At 47.1% G+C, this 20589-nt stretch overlaps 1 protein-coding gene across 5 annotated transcripts in view; it reads right to left on the reverse strand.

Annotated features, from left to right (window-relative positions):
* Positions 1 to 20589, reverse strand: part of LOC143981455 (NACHT, LRR and PYD domains-containing protein 3-like) — a 182835-nt gene that overhangs the window by 57783 nt on the left and 104463 nt on the right. For 4 of the 5 annotated variants that reach the window (XM_077479312.1, XM_077479313.1, XM_077479314.1 and 1 more), the window contains exon 8: positions 1023 to 1199. In XM_077479312.1, coding sequence (XP_077335438.1) covers positions 1023 to 1199 — 177 coding nt within the window. Of the gene's footprint in view, positions 1 to 1022; positions 1200 to 1874; positions 1896 to 3177; positions 3187 to 7297; positions 7377 to 16465; positions 16573 to 20589 lie in introns of all 5 variants that reach the window. The other variant, XM_077479317.1, reaches the window with a different exon arrangement.

The raw sequence follows: 20589 nt of genomic DNA on the forward strand, positions 1-20589 counted from the left end.
TATTGGTGGATCTGATTCTCCCCATCCCCCATCTGTAATGATAAAACTTGGGATGAGGAATAAATTCTCCATCATCTGGGAAATCTGTGACTGGCACAGGAAATCTCAATCATCTCTCTCATTATCTGTATAACTACAGAGACCTCCAATGGGCTCTACAGAAATTGTATAGAATGTTTGTCACCCGTCCTTCCATCTTCATTACAGAGCAGCCCGGGTGTCAGAAGACCTCCCAACAAAGTCACACCTCCATCATCTCATCTCCATCATCTCACCCCCATCATCTCATCTCCATCATCTCATCTCCATCATCTCACCTCCATCATCTCACCTCCATCATCTCATCTCCATCATCTCATCACCATCATCTCACCCCCATCATCTCACCTCCATCATCTCACCTCCATCATCTCACCCCCCATCATCTCATCCCCGTCATCTCATCTCCATCACCTCATCTCCATCACCTCATCTCCATCACCTCATCTCCATCAACTCATCTCCATCATCTCACCCCCATCACCTCCCCCCATCATCTCACCTCCATCATCTCATCTCCATCATCTCATCCCCACCGTCTCACCCCCATCGTCTCATCTCCATCGTCTCATCTCATCCCCATCATCTCACCCCCATCATCTCATCTCCATCATCTCACCCCCATCATCTCATCCCCCATCATCTTATCCCCCATCATCTCATCCCCCATCATCTCATCTCCATCATCTCATCCCCACCATCTCACCCCCATCATCTCATCTCCATCATCTCATCCCCACCATCTCACCCCCATCATCTCACCCCCATCATCTCACCTCCATCATCTCATCCCCACCATCTCACCCCCATCACCTCACCTCCATCATCTCATCTCCGTCATCTCACCCCCGTCATCTCACCCCCGTCATCTCACCCCCATCATCTCACCCCCGTCATCTCACCTCCATCCAATGTTGTCTACATTTTACTATTCACATTCTAAGACTTAGTATGTGTGCTACCTCCAATATAACAGATCTTACCCTCTATCCACAGAGAAGCCGGCATTCCGGAGGACCTCACAACGTCGTCTCACTTCTGACTCCGACATCTTCTCATCATCCTTCAATGTTATATGCAGATCGGTCAGAGTTCGGTTTGTGGAGATAACGGAGCAAAGATCATCACAGCTCCATAATGTCCCATTAGATTTATAGACACTGGAGGGAGAAGCAGGAAAGAGGTGAAATGTTCTTCCAGGGAGGGGCAGAAGTAGACACATCCAATGAATAATCAGTGGGCGGGGGCTTAGAGAATGAAATGTTGGGACATTTGGATGGAATATTGGTTGGACCTCCCCTGTGAAATGGAGGTAAGTTGTCACCCACCTGAAAAGTCTTAGTGTGGAGTTGCACTGTTGCGGGTACATTGTAGTGACGTGGTAACGCACACATTGGAGGTGTGAATGGCTCCATATAGATTCCCTTTCACACTAAACTGCGGCACATCGATGGGAACCGACCACATAGGAAATAATGGGATTTCTACTTCACATGCGTCTCTGTGCAGCAAAATCCATGAGGATCGCTAAACACACTGACAAGCGATGATAATATGTCAGCAGATCAACCAATCATTGGACAGTCAGCCCTCGGGTGCAGCCGGGTGATGTCATTTTCTGCCTGGACCTGAAACAGGAAGTGGCGCTGGTGAGAGATATTATCTACTGCCCAATTGGTTGCTGGATATGCTGACATATTATTGGTTGTCAGTGCATTTATTGTAAATAAAGAGACAATTGTTTTGAAGGACGCACTTCACTATTGGTGGCATTTTTATTTTATTTGGAGTTCTATATCCAGCCAATCAGGAGGGACCAGATCCCTATAAGGGACCCCACACTTGTGACAGCTGATCTTGTGGGAAGTCCCCCGGGCCCATTGAGCCCCCCAGAGGGGGACAAGCACATGACACCTATATTGTATATGGGGCCAATACCTGAGGGGGCATTTCATCAGCACGGAGGTGGAGGACTCTGAACACACTTCATGTTGTAGTGACACACTGGAGGGGGCGCCATCATTGAGGAAGATTGATCACAGATATATGGACTTTCCTCTTATATATCCCAATAGATACATTCATTTTACAGCACTGGAGTTGTGGCATCAATTACTTGTAACTAGTTATTGTTTTATTACATTCATCATTTCCATTAGCAATGTATTAGTTTGTAATATGTATTCACAGCACTGGGGTTGTAGTATTACCAGACAATCACAGCACTGGGGTTGTGGTATCACCAGCCAATCGCAGCACTGGGGTTGTGGTATCACCAGCCAATCACAGCACTGGGGTTGTGGTATTACCAGCCAATCACAGCACTGGGGTTGTGGTATCACCAGCCAATCAGAGCACTGGGGTTGTGGTATCACCAGCCAATCACAGCACTGGGGTTGTGGTATCACCAGACAATCACCGCACTGGGGTTGTGGTATCACCAGCCAATCACCGCACTGGGGTTGTGGTATCACCAGACAATCACAGCACTGGGGTTGTGGTATCACCAGACAATCACCGCACTGGGGTTGTGGTATCACCAGCCAATCACCGCACTGGGGTTGTGGTATCACCAGCCAATCACAGCACTGGGGTTGTGGTATCACCAGCCAATCACAGCACTGGGGTTGTGGTATCACCAGCCAATCACAGCACTGGTACTTTGGTATCTCTTAGGCCCCTTTCCCACGGGATGGATCAGTAATGATCCGCTCGCTCAGTAGGGATCGCTCTGTTGTCCCCGCTGAGCCGGCGGTGGACAGGGCGGTCACACTGTGCAGGGACTGCCCTGTCAGCTCTCCGCTCTCCTCTATGGGGATTGGATGAGGACGGACCGTCTGTGTTCATCAGATCCGCTCTGCAGATGGATAGAAAAATAGGATTTTCCTCCGTCTGCAGAATCGGACAATTGCGGAGGCGGACAATAGCGGGTGTCTGCGGATGAACATCCCCCATAGGGATGCATGTATGTCCGTATCTCACCCACAAACGGATGGATGAAATACGGACATACGGCCCACATGTGTGAAGGGCCCTTAGGGTGAAGGACATTACAAGGTGTCATGCTCTGATTCTGGTGATATCTGGACACAGATCTCTATACATTCCATGTTGTTGGTAACATACAAATGTTTTCACCCCTCAGATCTTCTCTATAGGTGAATGATGTGTATGGGGCGGATCTGCTTTGCTGGGAGGGTGTCAGGAGACGTCCTCCCTTTACAAGCTGGCCACACCTCCCGCAGGGAGCGCGCGGCATGCACTGTGATCACCCAAATCAATGAGACTTGGGTGATCACAGATTGGAGTAAGGGGTCGATTCCGGCCCCTTACCATGTGATCAGCTGTCAGCCAATCACAGCTGATCATGTGATGTAAATAGAGGACCGGTAATCATTTATTTTCTTCTCACGCAGCATAAGGGAAAAAAAACGATCCCCGACTTCTGTTGAAGGGACATCATTCCGAGCAGAGAGAGGCAAAGCCTAGCAGTGCTGATCAGTGGCCATCACTAGCACCCATCAGTGTCCACCAGTGCCGCAATATCAGTGTAGCCTCATCAGGCAATTTGATGGGGCAGATTTGATGGTGGAACGTGTTATGGGGAAAATAGGAAGGGGCAATTTTGATGGTGGCAGTATCATGGGGGCAATATGATGGAGCAATGTTGATGGTGGCAGTATAATGGGGCAATAGAATGGGGCAGTTTTTATGGGGTCCTTTTGATGGGGGCAATAGGATTGGACAATTTTGATGGTGGCAGTATGATTGGCCAGTTTTTGTGGGGCAATTTTGATGGTGGCAGTATATTGGGGCAATTTTTATTGAGTCAATTTTATGGGGAAATGTGATGGGGCAAAAGGATGGGGCAATTTTGATGCGAGCAGTACAATGGGGCAATTTAGATGGAGCAATTTTGACAGGGCAGTTTTGATGGTGGCAGTATAATGGGGCAGTTTTAATGGTGGCAATAGGAGGGGGCAGTTTTGATGGGGCAATATGATGGGACAATTTTGATAGGGGCAATTTTATGGAGCAATAGGGTGAGGCAGTTTTGATGGGGCAATTTTGGTGGTGGCAGTATAATGGGGCAATTTTGATGGGGCAATATGGAGCAATTTTGATGGGTGCAATAGGGTTGTGCAATTTTTATGGGGGCAATTTGATGGGACAGTTTTGATGGGGGTAGTATAATGGGGCAATAGGGTGGGGCAATTTTGGTGGGGGCAGTTTTGACTGGGCAATAGGATGGGTCAATTTTGATGGTGGCAGTATGATGGGACAGTTTTGATGGGGCAATTTTGATGGTGGCAGTATGATGAGGCAATTTTGATGGTGGCAAAATGATGAGGTAGTTTTGATGGGGCAATATGATGGGGCAATTTGATGGTGGCAGTATAATGGGGCAATTTCATGGGGAAATTTGATGGGGCAATTTTGATGGGACAATTTTTATGGTGGCAGTATTATGGGGCAATTGTGATTGGGGCAACAGGATGGGGCAGTTTTGATGGATGGTGGCAGTATGATGGGGAAATTTTGATGGGGCAGTATAATGGGGAAATTTTGATGGGGCAATAGGATGAGGAAGTTTTGATTGTGGCAATTTTGATGGTGGCAGTATGATGGGGCAATTTTGATGGGGGCAATACGATGGGGCAGTTTTGATTGTGGCTGTATGATGGGGCAATATTATGGGGCAAGTTTGATGGTGGCAGTATGATGAGGGTAATTTTGATGGGGCAATAGGATGAGGACATTTTGATGGGGCAATTTTGATGGGGGCAGGTTTGATGGGGCAATTTTGATGGTGGGAGCATTATGGGGCAATTTTAAAGGGGCAATAGGATGGGGCAGTTTTCATGGGGTAATATTGTGAGGCAATTTGGATGGGGGCAATATAATGGGGCAATTTTGATGGGGCAGTTTTGATGAGGAAATTTTGATGGTGCCAGTATAAAGGGGCAATTTTAATAGGGGCAATATGATGGGGCATTTTTGGTGGGGGCAATACGATAGGGCATTTTTGATTGGGGTAATATGATGGGGCAATTTTTATGGGGTAATAGGATGGGGCAATTTTGATGGTGGCAGTATCATGGGGTAGCATCTGGAAAAGGTAATAACTTTTTAAACAATGCTAATTGTAAATGATATCCCTCTTTCTGTGTAGATGTTATATATACACACACATCTGCACATAAACAAGGGATATAATTTACAATTATCATCTTTTATAAAGTAATTTCCTTTTGCAGGAGATTTTTGTATTTCAAGATTTATAATCCTTGTAAATGTAGATAAACTTCCTGCTTCCTGGAGGGGGAGGGGAGGTTTCCATAGATAAGGGGCGGGAACTTCCTCTGACATTGCGGTTGCTATGGAAACCCGACCTACAACCTATTACATGGCTCGTGCTGCTCTGAGCATGTGCGAGATCTGGAGGTGCATGCTGGGTAACCATGGAATACAGGAAGAGATACAGTCTGGCTTCAGATGCCCACACATGAGATGGTGGCGGCCTGCTGGGACTTACAGAAGTAAGAAATCAATGCTGCAAAAATAGAAATCGGCCCTTGGATTACAGCGTAACCTTTACTAGAATACATGAATCATGAGGATTATAGGGGGAGATTTATCTACAAAGTCACATTTCTCCGGACCACCACTTTATATATACAAGTGCCATAAAAGCCCCCCTTAGGGGTATTTATTTTGCTTCTAACAAGTCACTACTGAGAGGAAATCCTCACCGACTCCATTTCTACAATTACCGGGATAAAGTTGTTAGTTTTCTGTATAAAGTGTATTAATAGCAATTCATTATTGTGCAGCACATTGTTCCAGCACTGAGGTTGTGGTAGTAGCAGACATATATTCTATGTAGTATTTGCTTTGTATTATCATTTTTGTTGTGTAATTATTATTTGGGAGTATCAGGATCAGGTGGTTAGGTGGTTTGTTACATAGTTACACATCCGTATAGTAACACTGGGGTTGTGGTAACACTTACCTCTGTCTGCAGGTAGGTTGTCTGTCTGTGTAATATAGAGCAGAGCTACACTAGTTTGTTATTTAGTGTATAAAATATGTAGAAAGATAAAGAATGAGAGAAAATACAACAAAGACAAAAGGACAGACACAGTCTGGCTGTGAGAATAAAAGAGAAATAAACTTTTTCTGAGGATTATCCTGTGACAGGAACATGTCAGGAACATCCGCTATTCATCGGTTAGACCGGCACCATGGGAATCACCCCGTCCATATCTCAGGATCCTAAATTTATGGATGTGGGTGGAGTTTAGCCATCAGCCAATCAACCCTGGGGGGTGTTCCCTGCCCAGCCCACAAGCCGGGCCTGTGTTCTGAAGGAACCAGAGCTAAATGGACCTTGAATGGTTCTGATGGATGAGGATTGGATTTCCAACACCGGCATGTCAGTCTGATCCCAACAAGACCAATCAGTGCTTGTCTGGTGTGATCAGACCCCATAGAACCATTCTGGGGGTTCTCCTGGATTCTATCCTCACTACACATACAATGTTATATGTACATGTACCCCAACATGTCTACAATCAGGGGCAATTATTTCCATCTCTCTGCAACTAATATTTTATTTTGTATGAGAGATAAAATAGATTCCTCTGATCTCTGATATAAATCAATGTCTGGCAGACAGTTCGGGGTCTTCTCCCTGTATCGGCCTCGTCCCCTGCTGGGCTTGTAGATGAAATGACTAGGACTTCTCTTTGAGGCTCAGTGAGGTGACAATTTTATATCTACAAGGATGGGGGGATTTTATTGTCATCTAGGGGTCACTTCTGGTCTAGAGACTCGCTCTGTCCTTCCAGATTCTAATTGAGGACCATCTGTCTATGATTGGTCACTGAATGAAGAGAATACGGAGTCCTGTGCGTCTTCTGGTCTGTTTCAGGTCCGAATTCAGCCCAAAATTCAGCCAGAAATCAGACCTGAAATGGTGAATGGAGACGCACCGGACCCCCTGCTGTGACCCGCTGTGACCTCCAGTGTGACCCCAGCCAAAGTCTGATCTCTGATAGTCAGTGGAGGGGGAGGGGATGAAAGCCAATAACAGCGAGTGACCTGAAGGACTATGATGGGAAGTCCCAGTGTAACCGGCCAATCATAAGTCTGTCTTTGTATAACTTTCATCTAGGTGACATGTCTGGATCCCTCACATAGAAGATTTATACCAGAATCCTGCAGAATATTATATCATTTATAGGATAATTCTCACCTCAGACTCTGCAGAGTACAGCCAGGATCTCTGAGTCCCTCACATAGAAGTTTTATTCCAGATTCTTCCAGATTATTATCTGATAATTCCAGTGTGGTGAGTAGGGATGAGCTTCGTGTTCGAGTCGAACGCATGTTCGACTCGAACATTGGTCGTTCGTGCGTTCGCCGAATTCCGAACGTTTGGGCCGTTCGCGGCAAAATTCGTGTGGCCCACAATGCACTGCGATGGCGCAATGCATTGCTGTCTCACGATTGGCCAAGCATGCACTGTGACCCCGCATGCTTGGCCAATCGCAGCGCCAGTAGCGGGAAGAGCAATGGTTGGCCACAGGCATCCTGCCTGTGGCCAATCATAGCTCAGACTGTGTAGTGCACGCCCCACACTATATAAAGCTGCCTTTCAGGCGGCCTCGTGTAGTGTTTGTTAGCATCTGAAGCAGTGGGTGTTCTGTGTACCTTCAACACAGTTACACACCAATCGTTTTTGGCTGATTTACTATTTTGCTCTTGTGTAGTGGTTACTGTCTGTGCCCTGACCGCAGTATACACCACTATATTCACCTCACCTATATAGCTAGTGATCTAGCTTTAATAATAGAGCTTGCAGTCAGTAGTGTTAGTGCGTGCTGTCTGCGTGCTCTGTACCCAGTACATACCACTATATACACCTACATAGCTGTTCTCTATTTGAGCCCGATTGGCATTTGCTGGAGTTATTGGAAGTTGTCTGTGCCTCCAGCACAGCACAGTATACATCTGTATATACCCCTTTAACTCTGCTGTTTTCTTGTTATTGTCTGCGTGCCCTGACCGCAGTATACACCGTGATATTCACCTCACCTATATAGCTAGTGGTCCATCTTTAACAATAGAGCTTGCAGTCAGCAGTGTCACTCAGGAGATAGTGCGTGCTGTGTGCCTGCTCTGTACCCAGTACATACCGCTATTATCCACCTACATAGCTGTTCTGTATTTGGGCCCGATTGGCATTTGCTGGAGTTATTGGAAGTTGTCTGTGCCTCCAGCACAGCACAGTATACATCTGTATATACCCCTTTAACTCTGCTGTTTTCTTGTTATTGTCTGCGTGCCCTGACCGCAGTATACACCGTGATATTCACCTCACCTATATAGCTAGTGGTCCATCTTTAACAATAGAGCTTGCAGTCAGCAGTGTCACTCAGGAGATAGTGCGTGCTGTGTGCCTGCTCTGTACCCAGTACATACCGCTATTATCCACCTACATAGCTGTTCTGTATTTGGGCCCGATTGGCATTTGCTGGAGTTATTGGAAGTTGTCTGTGCCTCCAGCACAGCACAGTATACATCTGTATATACCCCTTTAACTCTGCTGTTTTCTTGTTATTGTCTGCGTGCCCTGACCGCAGTATACACCGTGATATTCACCTCACCTATATAGCTAGTGGTCCATCTTTAACAATAGAGCTTGCAGTCAGCAGTGTCACTCAGGAGATAGTGCGTGCTGTGTGCCTGCTCTGTACCCAGTACATACCGCTATTATCCACCTACATAGCTGTTCTGTATTTGGGCCCGATTGGCATTTGCTGGAGTTATTGGAAGTTGTCTGTGCCTCCAGCACAGCACAGTATACATCTGTATATACCCCTTTAACTCTGCTGTTTTCTTGTTATTGTCTGCGTGCCCTGACCGCAGTATACACCGTGATATTCACCTCACCTATATAGCTAGTGGTCCATCTTTAACAATAGAGCTTGCAGTCAGCAGTGTCACTCAGGAGATAGTGCGTGCTGTGTGCCTGCTCTGTACCCAGTTCATACCGCTATTATCCACCTACATAGCTGTTCTGTATTTGGGCCCGATTGGCATTTGCTGGAGTTATTGGAAGTTGTCTGTGCCTCCAGCACAGCACAGTATACATCTGTATATACCCCTTTAACTCTGCTGTTTTCTTGTTATTGTCTGCGTGCCCTGACCGCAGTATACACCGTGATATTCACCTCACCTATATAGCTAGTGGTCCATCTTTAACAATAGAGCTTGCAGTCAGCAGTGTCACTCAGGAGATAGTGCGTGCTGTGTGCCTGCTCTGTACCCAGTACATACCGCTATTATCCACCTACATAGCTGTTCTGTATTTGGGCCCGATTGGCATTTGCTGGAGTTATTGGAAGTTGTCTGTGCCTCCAGCACAGCACAGTATACATCTGTATATACCCCTTTAACTCTGCTGTTTTCTTGTTATTGTCTGCGTGCCCTGACCGCAGTATACACCGTGATATTCACCTCACCTATATAGCTAGTGGTCCATCTTTAACAATAGAGCTTGCAGTCAGCAGTGTCACTCAGGAGATAGTGCGTGCTGTGTGCCTGCTCTGTACCCAGTACATACCGCTATTATCCACCTACATAGCTGTTCTGTATTTGGGCCCGATTGGCATTTGCTGGAGTTATTGGAAGTTGTCTGTGCCTCCAGCACAGCACAGTATACATCTGTATATACCCCTTTAACTCTGCTGTTTTCTTGTTATTGTCTGCGTGCCCTGACCGCAGTATACACCGTGATATTCACCTCACCTATATAGCTAGTGGTCCATCTTTAACAATAGAGCTTGCAGTCAGCAGTGTCACTCAGGAGATAGTGCGTGCTGTGTGCCTGCTCTGTACCCAGTTCATACCGCTATTATCCACCTACATAGCTGTTCTGTATTTGGGCCCGATTGGCATTTGCTGGAGTTATTGGAAGTTGTCTGTGCCTCCAGCACAGCACAGTATACATCTGTATATACCCCTTTAACTCTGCTGTTTTCTTGTTATTGTCTGCGTGCCCTGACCGCAGTATACACCGTGATATTCACCTCACCTATATAGCTAGTGGTCCATCTTTAACAATAGAGCTTGCAGTCAGCAGTGTCACTCAGGAGATAGTGCGTGCTGTGTGCCTGCTCTGTACCCAGTACATACCGCTATTATCCACCTACATAGCTGTTCTGTATTTGGGCCCGATTGGCATTTGCTGGAGTTATTGGAAGTTGTCTGTGCCTCCAGCACAGCACAGTATACATCTGTATATACCCCTTTAACTCTGCTGTTTTCTTGTTATTGTCTGCGTGCCCTGACCGCAGTATACACCGTGATATTCACCTCACCTATATAGCTAGTGGTCCATCTTTAACAATAGAGCTTGCAGTCAGCAGTGTCACTCAGGAGATAGTGCGTGCTGTGTGCCTGCTCTGTACCCAGTACATACCGCTATTATCCACCTACATAGCTGTTCTGTATTTGGGCCCGATTGGCATTTGCTGGAGTTATTGGAAGTTGTCTGTGCCTCCAGCACAGCACAGTATACATCTGTATATACCCCTTTAACTCTGCTGTTTTCTTGTTATTGTCTGCGTGCCCTGACCGCAGTATACACCGTGATATTCACCTCACCTATATAGCTAGTGGTCCATCTTTAACAATAGAGCTTGCAGTCAGCAGTGTCACTCAGGAGATAGTGCGTGCTGTGTGCCTGCTCTGTACCCAGTTCATACCGCTATTATCCACCTACATAGCTGTTCTGTATTTGGGCCCGATTGGCATTTGCTGGAGTTATTGGAAGTTGTCTGTGCCTCCAGCACAGCACAGTATACATCTGTATATACCCCTTTAACTCTGCTGTTCTATAAAAAAGGCATCTGCAGGAGTTAGTGGGTGTTGTGTGCCTCCAGCACAATATAAACTACCCAACTACTGTTTTACCCAACTCCCTTCAGGCCATTACCATGTCTGGAAGGCCAGCAAGGAGAGGCAGACAGGCGCGAGCCGATAAAAGAGGGCAAGCAGGCTCTGTGTCTAGAGACAACAGTGCTGGTCGGGGACGCGGTGCATTGTCATCAGCACGTGGCCATGGGACATGCTTGTCCTTCTTTTCTGCAGCTGGACATGTTGAACCGCAACATGCCAACGACTTGGTAGAGTGGATGACCAAGCCCTCTTCATCCTCCTCATCCTCTCTCACCCAGTCTCAGGGTAGTAGAAAAGCAGCTGCCAACACATCGTCGTCCCTCCTCTCAATGTCATCATCAGTGACTCCTTCCCTAGACCCACCACGTCCTCCTGAGGAGTCTCCTGAACTCTTTGAGCACAGTGTTGGGTACATGCTCCAGGAGGATGCCCAGTGTTTGGTGGGCTCTGATGATGACACTCAGCTAGAGGAAGGCAGTAGCGTGAGCACAGAGAGAGGGGATGCTCAAGAAGGACAGCAATCTGGCAGTAATGTTCCACAAGCTGCAGCATACTGCCAGGTTTGCTACAGCGATGAAGAGGGAGGGGATGATGAGGGCACTGACTCCACGTGGGTGCCTGGAAGGAGGGAGGAGGAAGAGGAGGAGGAGGAGGCACATGTCCAACGAGGCAGGATGCCCTCCGGGGGCCAGCTTAGGGGCAGCACACCGACTGAATCACACCGCAGAGCTCCGCCTGCGCAGAGCGCTTCCTCTGCGCAGAGCGCTTCCTCTGCGCGTTATTCTAAAAGTTTTTTGGTGTGGGCCTTTTTTGAGACGAGTGCATCAGATCGCACCGCTGCTATTTGCAACATATGTCTCAAGCGTATCTCACGTGGCCAAAACATCAGCCGCTTGGGCACCACATGCTTGACCAGACATATGTTGACCTGCCATGCAGCTCGTTGGCAAGCATACCTCAAAGACCCACACCAAAGAACAAAGCGGACCTCTTCTTGCTCCTCATCAGCTGGCATCTCCAACCCCACTAGACCTTCAGTCCTCTCTGAAACCTGCTCTGAGAGGAATGAAGGTGTAGAATTAGGTGTGTCACAGCCAAGTGCTTCCGGGAACTCTGCTAGTGGTACATCCACGTCCGATTATAGCAGACAAATGTCCCTGCCCCAGCTGCTGGACCGGCGGAAGAAATTTACTCCCAGCCATCCACATGCCCAGCGGTTGAATGCTAGCTTGGCTAAATTGCTAGCACTTCAACTGCTGCCTTTTCAGTTGGTAGATTCGGCCCCCTTCCGTGAGTTTGTACAATGTGCGGTTCCTCAGTGGCAGGTCCCCAAACGCCACTTTTTCTCACGGAAGGCAATTCCGGCTCTCTACCGGCATGTGGAAGGCAATGTCCTTGCCTCGCTGGACAGGGCGGTCAGCGGTAAGGTGCATATTACCGCTGACTCATGGTCCAGCAGGCATGGACAGGGACGTTACCTGTCTTTCACGGCCCATTGGGTCACTCTTCTGGCTGCTGGGAAGGATGCAGGACAAGGTGCAGTAGTATTGGAGGTTGTTCCGCCACCACGCCTCCAAAATGCTACTATTGGTTGTGACACACCTCTCTCCTCCACCCCCTCCTCTTCTTCTTCCTCCACAGCCTCTTCCAGTGCTCTGTCCTCAGAACCAGCGGTGCTCCGTAGGCGTTGCAGGGGCTACGCAAGTACGCAGGCAAAACGATGCCATGCCGTGCTTGCGCTGGTTTGTTTGGGGGACAGGAGCCACACTGGGGCGGATGTTTTATCAGCTCTGCAGGGGCAGGCCGAGAGGTGGTTGACGCCACGCCAGCTTAAGCCAGGAATGGTGGTTTGCGACAATGGCACCAACCTCCTCTCCGCCCTCCGACAGGGACAACTGACCCATGTGCCCTGTGTAGCTCACGTCCTTAACCTGGTGGTGCAGCGGTTCTTGGGCAGGTACCCTGGCTTACAGGATGTCCTGAAACAGGCCAGGAGAGTCTGTGTGCATTTCCGCCGATCATTTAATGCCTGTGCTCGGCTGGCTGAGCTCCAAAAGGAGTTGAACCTGCCCAAGAACCGCCTTATATGTGACATGCCCACCAGATGGAACTCAACATTGGCCATGCTGCAGCGGCTGCACACGCAGCAGAGGGCCATCAATGAGTACCTGTGCGACTACGGCACCAGGACAGGGTCAGGAGAGCTTGGTTTTTTCTCACCACGCCAGTGGGGCATGATCAGGGATGCATGCACTGTCCTGTCACCGTTTGAGGAGGCCACAAGGATGGTGAGCAGTGACAGTGCATGCATCAGTGACACTATACCTCTTGTCCACCTCTTGGAGCATACGCTGCGTGGAATAATGGACAGGGCACTTGAGGCAGAACAGAGGCAGGAAGAGGAGGACTTCCTTGCCTCTCAAGGCCCCCTTTATCCAGACAGTGTTCCTGCTGTGCCACCCATCACACAGGAAGAGGGTGAGGAGGAGGAAGAGGAGGAGGAGGATGATTGTGTCAGCATGGAGGTGGAGGCTGGCACTCAGCATCAGCAGCAGCAGTCTTATAGGGATGATTTACAGTCCCAAGAAACACGTGGACTTGTACGTGGCTGGGAGGAGGTAGCTGCGGATCATGTTGTCCTTAGTGACCCAGAGGACTCCGGACCGAATGCCTCAGCTAACCTACGCTGCATGGCCTCCCTGGTCCTGCAAAGCCTGCGGAAGGATCCTCGTATTCTTCGGATCAAGGAGAGGGACCATTACTGGCTGGCCACTCTCCTTGATCCACGGTACAAGGGTAAGGTTGCCGACCTTATCTTGCCATCGCAGAGGGAGCAGAGGATGAGACATCTCCGGGAGGCCTTGCAGAAAGCTCTGTGCAACGCGTTCCCAGAGACTGGGAGATCACAAACTCCTGGTCCTGGACAACGTGTTGCTGAGGCATCAGTCAGAAGGAGCGGTGGAGAAGGTGGCCGTCTGACTGATGCGTTCAGACAATTTTTTAGTCCGCAGCCCCAAGGTATGATTGGTTCCAGCACCCATCGCCAGCGTCTAATTTACATGGTGCAGGAATACCTAGGGGCAAGGTCAGACTTGGACACCTTTCCCACTGAAAATCCTCTGGCTTACTGGGTCTTGAGGATGGATCACTGGCCAGAGCTTGCACAGTATGCAATTGAGCTACTGGCCTGTCCTGCATCCAGCGTTCTTTCGGAACGCACCTTCAGTGCTGCTGGTGGCTTCGTTACCGATCACAGGGTGCGCCTGTCCACCGAATCAGTTGATCGACTGACCTTCATCAAGATGAATCAGTCTTGGATCACCCACAGCTACCAAGCACCTGAAGCTGATGTAACCGAATAATTTTTTTTGAAATACCACATCCCTTCAAGACTGCCTATGCTGATGCTGAGTGACTGTCCTGTTATGTTGATTGTCTATCCTCTTCCTCCTCCGCTGATATGTTGGAAGAACATTTTTGGTTCTGGGTGATGCCAGCAGCCCAATTTTTCTGCCCCTGTTTAACAGGGGCGTTTAAGTACAATTTTTGATGCAATGCTTTGCAGCAGGGCTAATTCCTGCAATAAAACTAGAGTGTATGGCAGAGGTTGCAGTGTGATGGCACCAGTGCCTGAGGCCCAATTTTTCTGCCCCTGTTTAACAGGGGCGTTTAAGTACAATTTTTGATGCAATGCTTTGCAGCAGGGCTAATTCCTGCAATAAAACTAGAGTGTATGGCAGAGGTTGCAGTGTGATGGCACCAGTGCCTGAGGCCCAATTTTTCTGCCCCTGTTTAACAGGGGCGTTTAAGTACAATTTTTGATGCAATGCTTTGCAGCAGGGCTAATTCCTGCAATAAAACTAGAGTGTATGGCAGAGGTTGCAGTGTGATGGCACCAGTGCCTAAGGCCCAATTTTTCTGCCCCTGTTTAACAGGGGCGTTTAAGTACAATTTTTGATGCAATGCTTTGCAGCAGGGCTAATTCCTGCAATAAAACTAGAGTGTATGGCAGAGGTTGCAGTGTGATGGCACCAGTGCCTAAGGCCCAATTTTTCTGCCCCTGTTCAACAGGGGCGTTTAAGTACAATTTTTGATGCAATGCTTTGCAGCAGGGCTAATTCCTGCAATAAAACTAGAGTGTATGGCAGAGGTTGCAGTGTGATGGCACCAGTGCCTAAGGCCCAATTTTTCTGCCCCTGTTTAACAGGGGCGTTTAAGTACAATTTTTGATGCAATGCTTTGCAGCAGGGCTAATTCCTGCAAAAAAACTAGAGTGTATGGCAGAGGTTGCAGTGTGATGGCACCAGTGCCTAAGGCCCAATTTTTCTGCCCCTGTTTAACAGGGACATGTAATTACAATTCTTGATATAATATTTCACAGGAGGGCCCCTTCCTGTGCCCACCCAGAGTAACTGTGAGGACTTATAGTGTTGTGGCACCAGCACCACAACCACCAAAGGTCAATTTTTCTACCACTGATCAACAATGGCATGTAATTACAATTCTTGATATAATCGTTCACAGCAGGGCGCTCCAGCGGCCACCAAGAGTCACTTTGAAGGCTTACAATGTTGTTGCAAAACCAACACCTTGTTCCGCCATTTCTGCAGAGCATATAGGGCAGGCCCCTACTTTCAAACATCCAATTTACAAACATCTCCTACTTGCAAACGGAAGGAGACAACAGCAAGTGAGATGAAAAAAGATGGACGACAAAACAAATTATACAGGGGTGATAATCCTTCCCTATGTTTTCCAAAAAGCTTAAAAATAGTTTTTTTGACTGAAGCTACACTTTAAAAATGTACCAGTTGAAAATTACAAACAGATTCAACTTAACACAACAAACCTACACAGTCCCTGTCTTGTTTGCACCGCCTGTATACTGCTGTTCTGAGTATATAGGGCCTGGGGGCCCCACGCATTTCCTTTTTTTAATATGGGTACGGGGTTCCCCTTAATATGCGTACAAGACCCAAATAGGCTGGTAATGGGCAGGGAGGGCTACCCATGCCATTTTTCTGAATGATTTTCAACCATATTGCAGGAACCAGATATAACATTAAAACCGCAAGCAGTTTTAAATGGTGTTATTTCCGTTTAATGTCATTTTGTGCAGGGACTTTTCTAAACACGGGAAACACGTGGCACTTCACAGGCATACTATAGACACCCCCCAGGCACCATATTTAAAGGAATATTTCACTTTTTTTTTTCACTTTAATCGTCATTAAAATCAGTGCTCCCGCCAAAACGGTAGTTTTTAAAACTTTTTTTTGCAGTGACCCATGTCCCCTGAGGCAGGAGGCAGATCGCCAAACCCTTTTTAGCACACTATCTTGCATATTAGCCGTTAAAATTAGCACTTTCCAATTCGAACGTTCGAGTCCCATAGACTTCAATGGGGTTCTAACGTTCGTGCCGAACGCGGGGGTCGTTCGCAAGTTCTGGTGCGAACCGAACCGGGGGGTGTTCGGCTCATCCCTAGTGGTGAGGGATCGATTATTGATAAGAATGGATCGGAGATCATCACAGCCGGAGGAAGTCACACCACATCCATGCAACCTGCAGAGACAAATCCAGACACATGATATTATATTATAAGATGAATATGAGGAATTATTCCCATTTAGTGAAAAGTAACATAACATCACTAGAGCGGAATATCAAGATATACAGAATGTTATACAGAGGAAAGATCTTCTTATTAGGGAAGCTGATAAAGGTGAAGCTGTTGTAGTACTTATGTCTACACAGTATATAGAGGGGGCGCTGTGACAGCTCAGTCACCCCCTTATGTACCTGGTTATTAAGCAGGACCTCACACAGTGTCTCATACAGGGGCTTCTGAAATTGATAAAGGAAAGGATCTGGGGGGTTTATGAAATAAAACAGCAGAATTTCTGATGGTGGATACCCCAGTGACCCCAATATTCCATCACCTTCCTAAAGTCCACCAATCAGGAGTTCCCATTGAAGGTCACCGGATTGTGGCAGGAATAAGATCCCTTATAGAGAATGTAGGGGGAGGGGTGGATATACATTTCCAGCCTTTAGTGCTGAGACTTCTGGGATATATTAGAGTGTCACGATCAGGGGTCAGGCTCGAAGACCAATTGCTATAGCATTTGCAGGACTACCACTAACCAGCAGGATAGGAGCACAGGCAGTCACCCTGGCAGATGACACAGGCTCACCTGAGGTGCGGAGTCTAAGTACTAACCGGTCTTCACCAGAGCTCCAGATGGTAGAGATGGATTTAGCTGCGTGTTAGTACCAGGTCGTGGTCCTCAGAATCGCCCCACCAGGAGGTGAGCAAGCCGGGGTTCAATAGTGGATGAGCAGGTAAGGATCAAACAGAAGCGTGGTCAGTAAGCAAGCCAAAAGGTCGGTAACGAGTTGTTGCAGATTGGGATCAGGCAGAAGCGTAGTCGTGGAACAAGCCAAGGGTCGATAACGAGCAGTAGCAAATATAAAGCAGCAGCAGAGAAGACGGGAGCGAGATACAGGCTGGAGATAGCACAATATTCTGGCAAGGAGGAAGTGCAGAGACATGGCTTATATCAGGAAGTTCATGGGAGGAGCAAAATGAGAGACATTAAATGAGAGAAGAAAGCGCAAGGATGAAGCTGCATCTTTTCACCACGTCGTTGAGAGAGGATAGCTCCCACGGCAGAGTCCGAAGCATCCACTTCCACTATAAACGGTAATTCAGGATTGGGATGTACCAATACTGGTGAAGTAAAAAGTTTTTAACTTTACAAAAGCAGCAATAGGATGGGTCAATTTTGATGGTGGCAGTATGATGGGACAGTTTTGATGGGGCAATTTTGATGGTGGCAGTATGATGAGGCAATTTTGATGGTGGCAAAATGATGAGGTAGTTTTGATGGGGCAATTTGATGGGGCAATTTGATGGTGGCAGTATAATGGGGCAATTTCATGGGGAAATTTGATGGGGCAAGTTTGATGGGACAATTTTGATGGTGGCAGTATTATGGGGCAATTGTGATTGGGGCAACAGGATGGGGCAGTTTTGATGGATGGTGGCAGTATGATGGGGAAATTTTGATGGGGCAGTATAATCGGGAAGTTTTGATTGTGGCAATTTTGATGGTGGCAGAATGATGGGGCAATTTTGATGGGGGCAATATGATGGGGCAGTTTTGATTGTGGCTGTATGATGGGGCAATATTATGGGGCAAGTTTGATGGTGGCAGTATGATGAGGGTAATTTTGATGGGGCAATAGGATGAGGACATTTTGATGGGGCAATTTTGATGGGGGCAGGTTTGATGGGGCAATTTTGATGGTGGGAGCATTATGGGGCAATTTTAAAGGGGCAATAGGATGGGGCAGTTTTCATGGGGTAATATTGTGAGGCAATTTGGATGGGGGCAATATAATGGGGCAATTTTGATGGGGCAGTTTTGATGAGGAAATTTTGATGGTGCCAGTATAAAGGGGCAATTTTAATAGGGGCAATATGATGGGGCATTTTTGGTGGGGGCAATACGATGGGGCATTTTTGATTGGGGTAATATGATGGGGCAATTTTTATGGGGTAATAGGATGGGGCAATTTTGGTGGTGGCAGTATCATGGGGCAGCATCTGGAAAAGGTAATACCTTTTTAAACAATGCTAATTGTAAATGATATCCCTCTTTCTGTGTAGATGTTATATATATTTATACACACACACATCTGCACATAAACAAGGGATATAATTTACAATTATCATCTTTTATAAAGTAATTTCCTTTTGCAGGAGGTTTTTCTATTTCAAGATTTATAATCTTTGTAAATGTAGATAAACTTTCTGCTTCCTGGAGGGGGAGGGGAGGTTTCCATAGCTAAGGGGCGGGAACTTCCTCTGACATTGCGGTTGCTATGGAAACCTGACCTACAACCTATTACACGGCTCGTGCTGCTCTGAGCATGTGCGAGATCTGGAGGTGCATGCTGGGTAACCATGGAATACAGGAAGAGATACAGTCTGGCTTCAGATGCCCACACATGAGATGGCGGCGGCCTGCTGGGACTTACAGAAGTAAGAAATCAATGCTGCAAAAATAGAAAGCGGCCCTTGGATTACAGCGTAACCTTTACTAGAATACATGAATCATGAGGATTATAGGGGGAGATTTATCTACAAAGTCACATTTCTCCGGAGCACCACTTTATATATACAAGTGCCATAAAAGTCCCCCTTAGGGGTATTTATTTTGTTTCTAACAAGTTTTTGGATGTGGCACTACTGAGAGGAAATCCTCACCGACTCCATTTCTACAATTACCGGGATAAAGTTGTTAGTTTTCTGTATAAAGTGTATTAATAGCAATTCATTATTCTGCAGCACATTGTTCCAGCACTGAGGTTGTGGTAGTAGCAGACATATATTCTATGTAGTATTTGCTTTGTATTATCATTTTTGTTGTGTAATTATTATTTGGAAGTATCAGGATCAGGTGGTTAGGTGGTTTGTTACATAGTTACACAGCCGTATAGTAACACTGGGGTTGTGGTAACACTTACCTCTGTCTGCAGGTAGGTTGTCTGTCTGTGTAATATAGAGCAGAGCTACACTAGTTTGTTATTTAGTGTATAAAATATGTAGAAAGATAAAGAATGAGAGAAAATACAACAAAGACAAAAGGACAGACACAGTCTGGCTGTGAGAATAAAACAGAAATAAACTTTTTCTGAGGATTATCCTGTGACAGGAACATGTCAGGAACATCCGCTATTCACCGGTTAGACCGGCACCATGGGAATCACCCCGACCATATCTCAGGATCCTCAATTTATGGATGTGGGTGGAGTTTAGCCATCAGCCAATCAACCCTGGGGGGTGTTCCCTGCCCAGCCACAAGCCGGTCCTGTGTTCTGAAGGAACCAGAACTAAATGGACCATGAATAGTTCTGATGGATGAGGATTGGATTTCCAACACCGGCATGTCAGTCTGATCCCAACAAGACCAATCAGAGCTTGTCTGGTGTGATCAGACCCCATAGAACCATTCTGGGGGTTCTCCTGGATTCTATCCTCACTACACATACAATGTTATATGTACATGTACCCCAACATGTCTACAATCGGGGGCAATTATTTCCATCTCTCTGCAACTAATATTTTATTTTGTATGAGAGATAAAATAGATTCCTCTGATCTCTGATATAAATCAATGTCTGGCAGACAGTTCGGGGTCTTCTCCCTGTATCGGCCTCGTCCCCTGCTGGGCTTGTAGATGAAATGACTAGGACTTCTCTTTGAGGCTCAGTGAGGTGACAATTTTATATCTACAAGGATGGGGGGATTTTATTGGCATCTAGGGGTCACTTCTGGTCTAGAGACTCGCTCTGTCCTTCCAGATTCTAATTGAGGACCATCTGTCTATGATTGGCCACTGAATGAAGAGAATACGGAGTCCTGTGCGTCTTCTGGTCTGTTTCAGGTCCGAATTCAGCCCAAAATTCAGACAGAAATCGGACCTGAAATGGTGAATGGAGACGCACCGGACCCCCTGCTGTGACCCGCTGTGACCTCCAGTGTGACCCCAGCCAAAGTCTGATAGTCAGTGG

The sequence above is a fragment of the Lithobates pipiens genome, unplaced genomic scaffold (genome assembly GCF_037356315.1).
Source record: "Lithobates pipiens isolate NorthernLeopardFrog02 unplaced genomic scaffold, aLitPip1_a1.2 Scaffold_157, whole genome shotgun sequence".
NCBI lineage: Eukaryota > Metazoa > Chordata > Amphibia > Anura > Ranidae > Lithobates > Lithobates pipiens.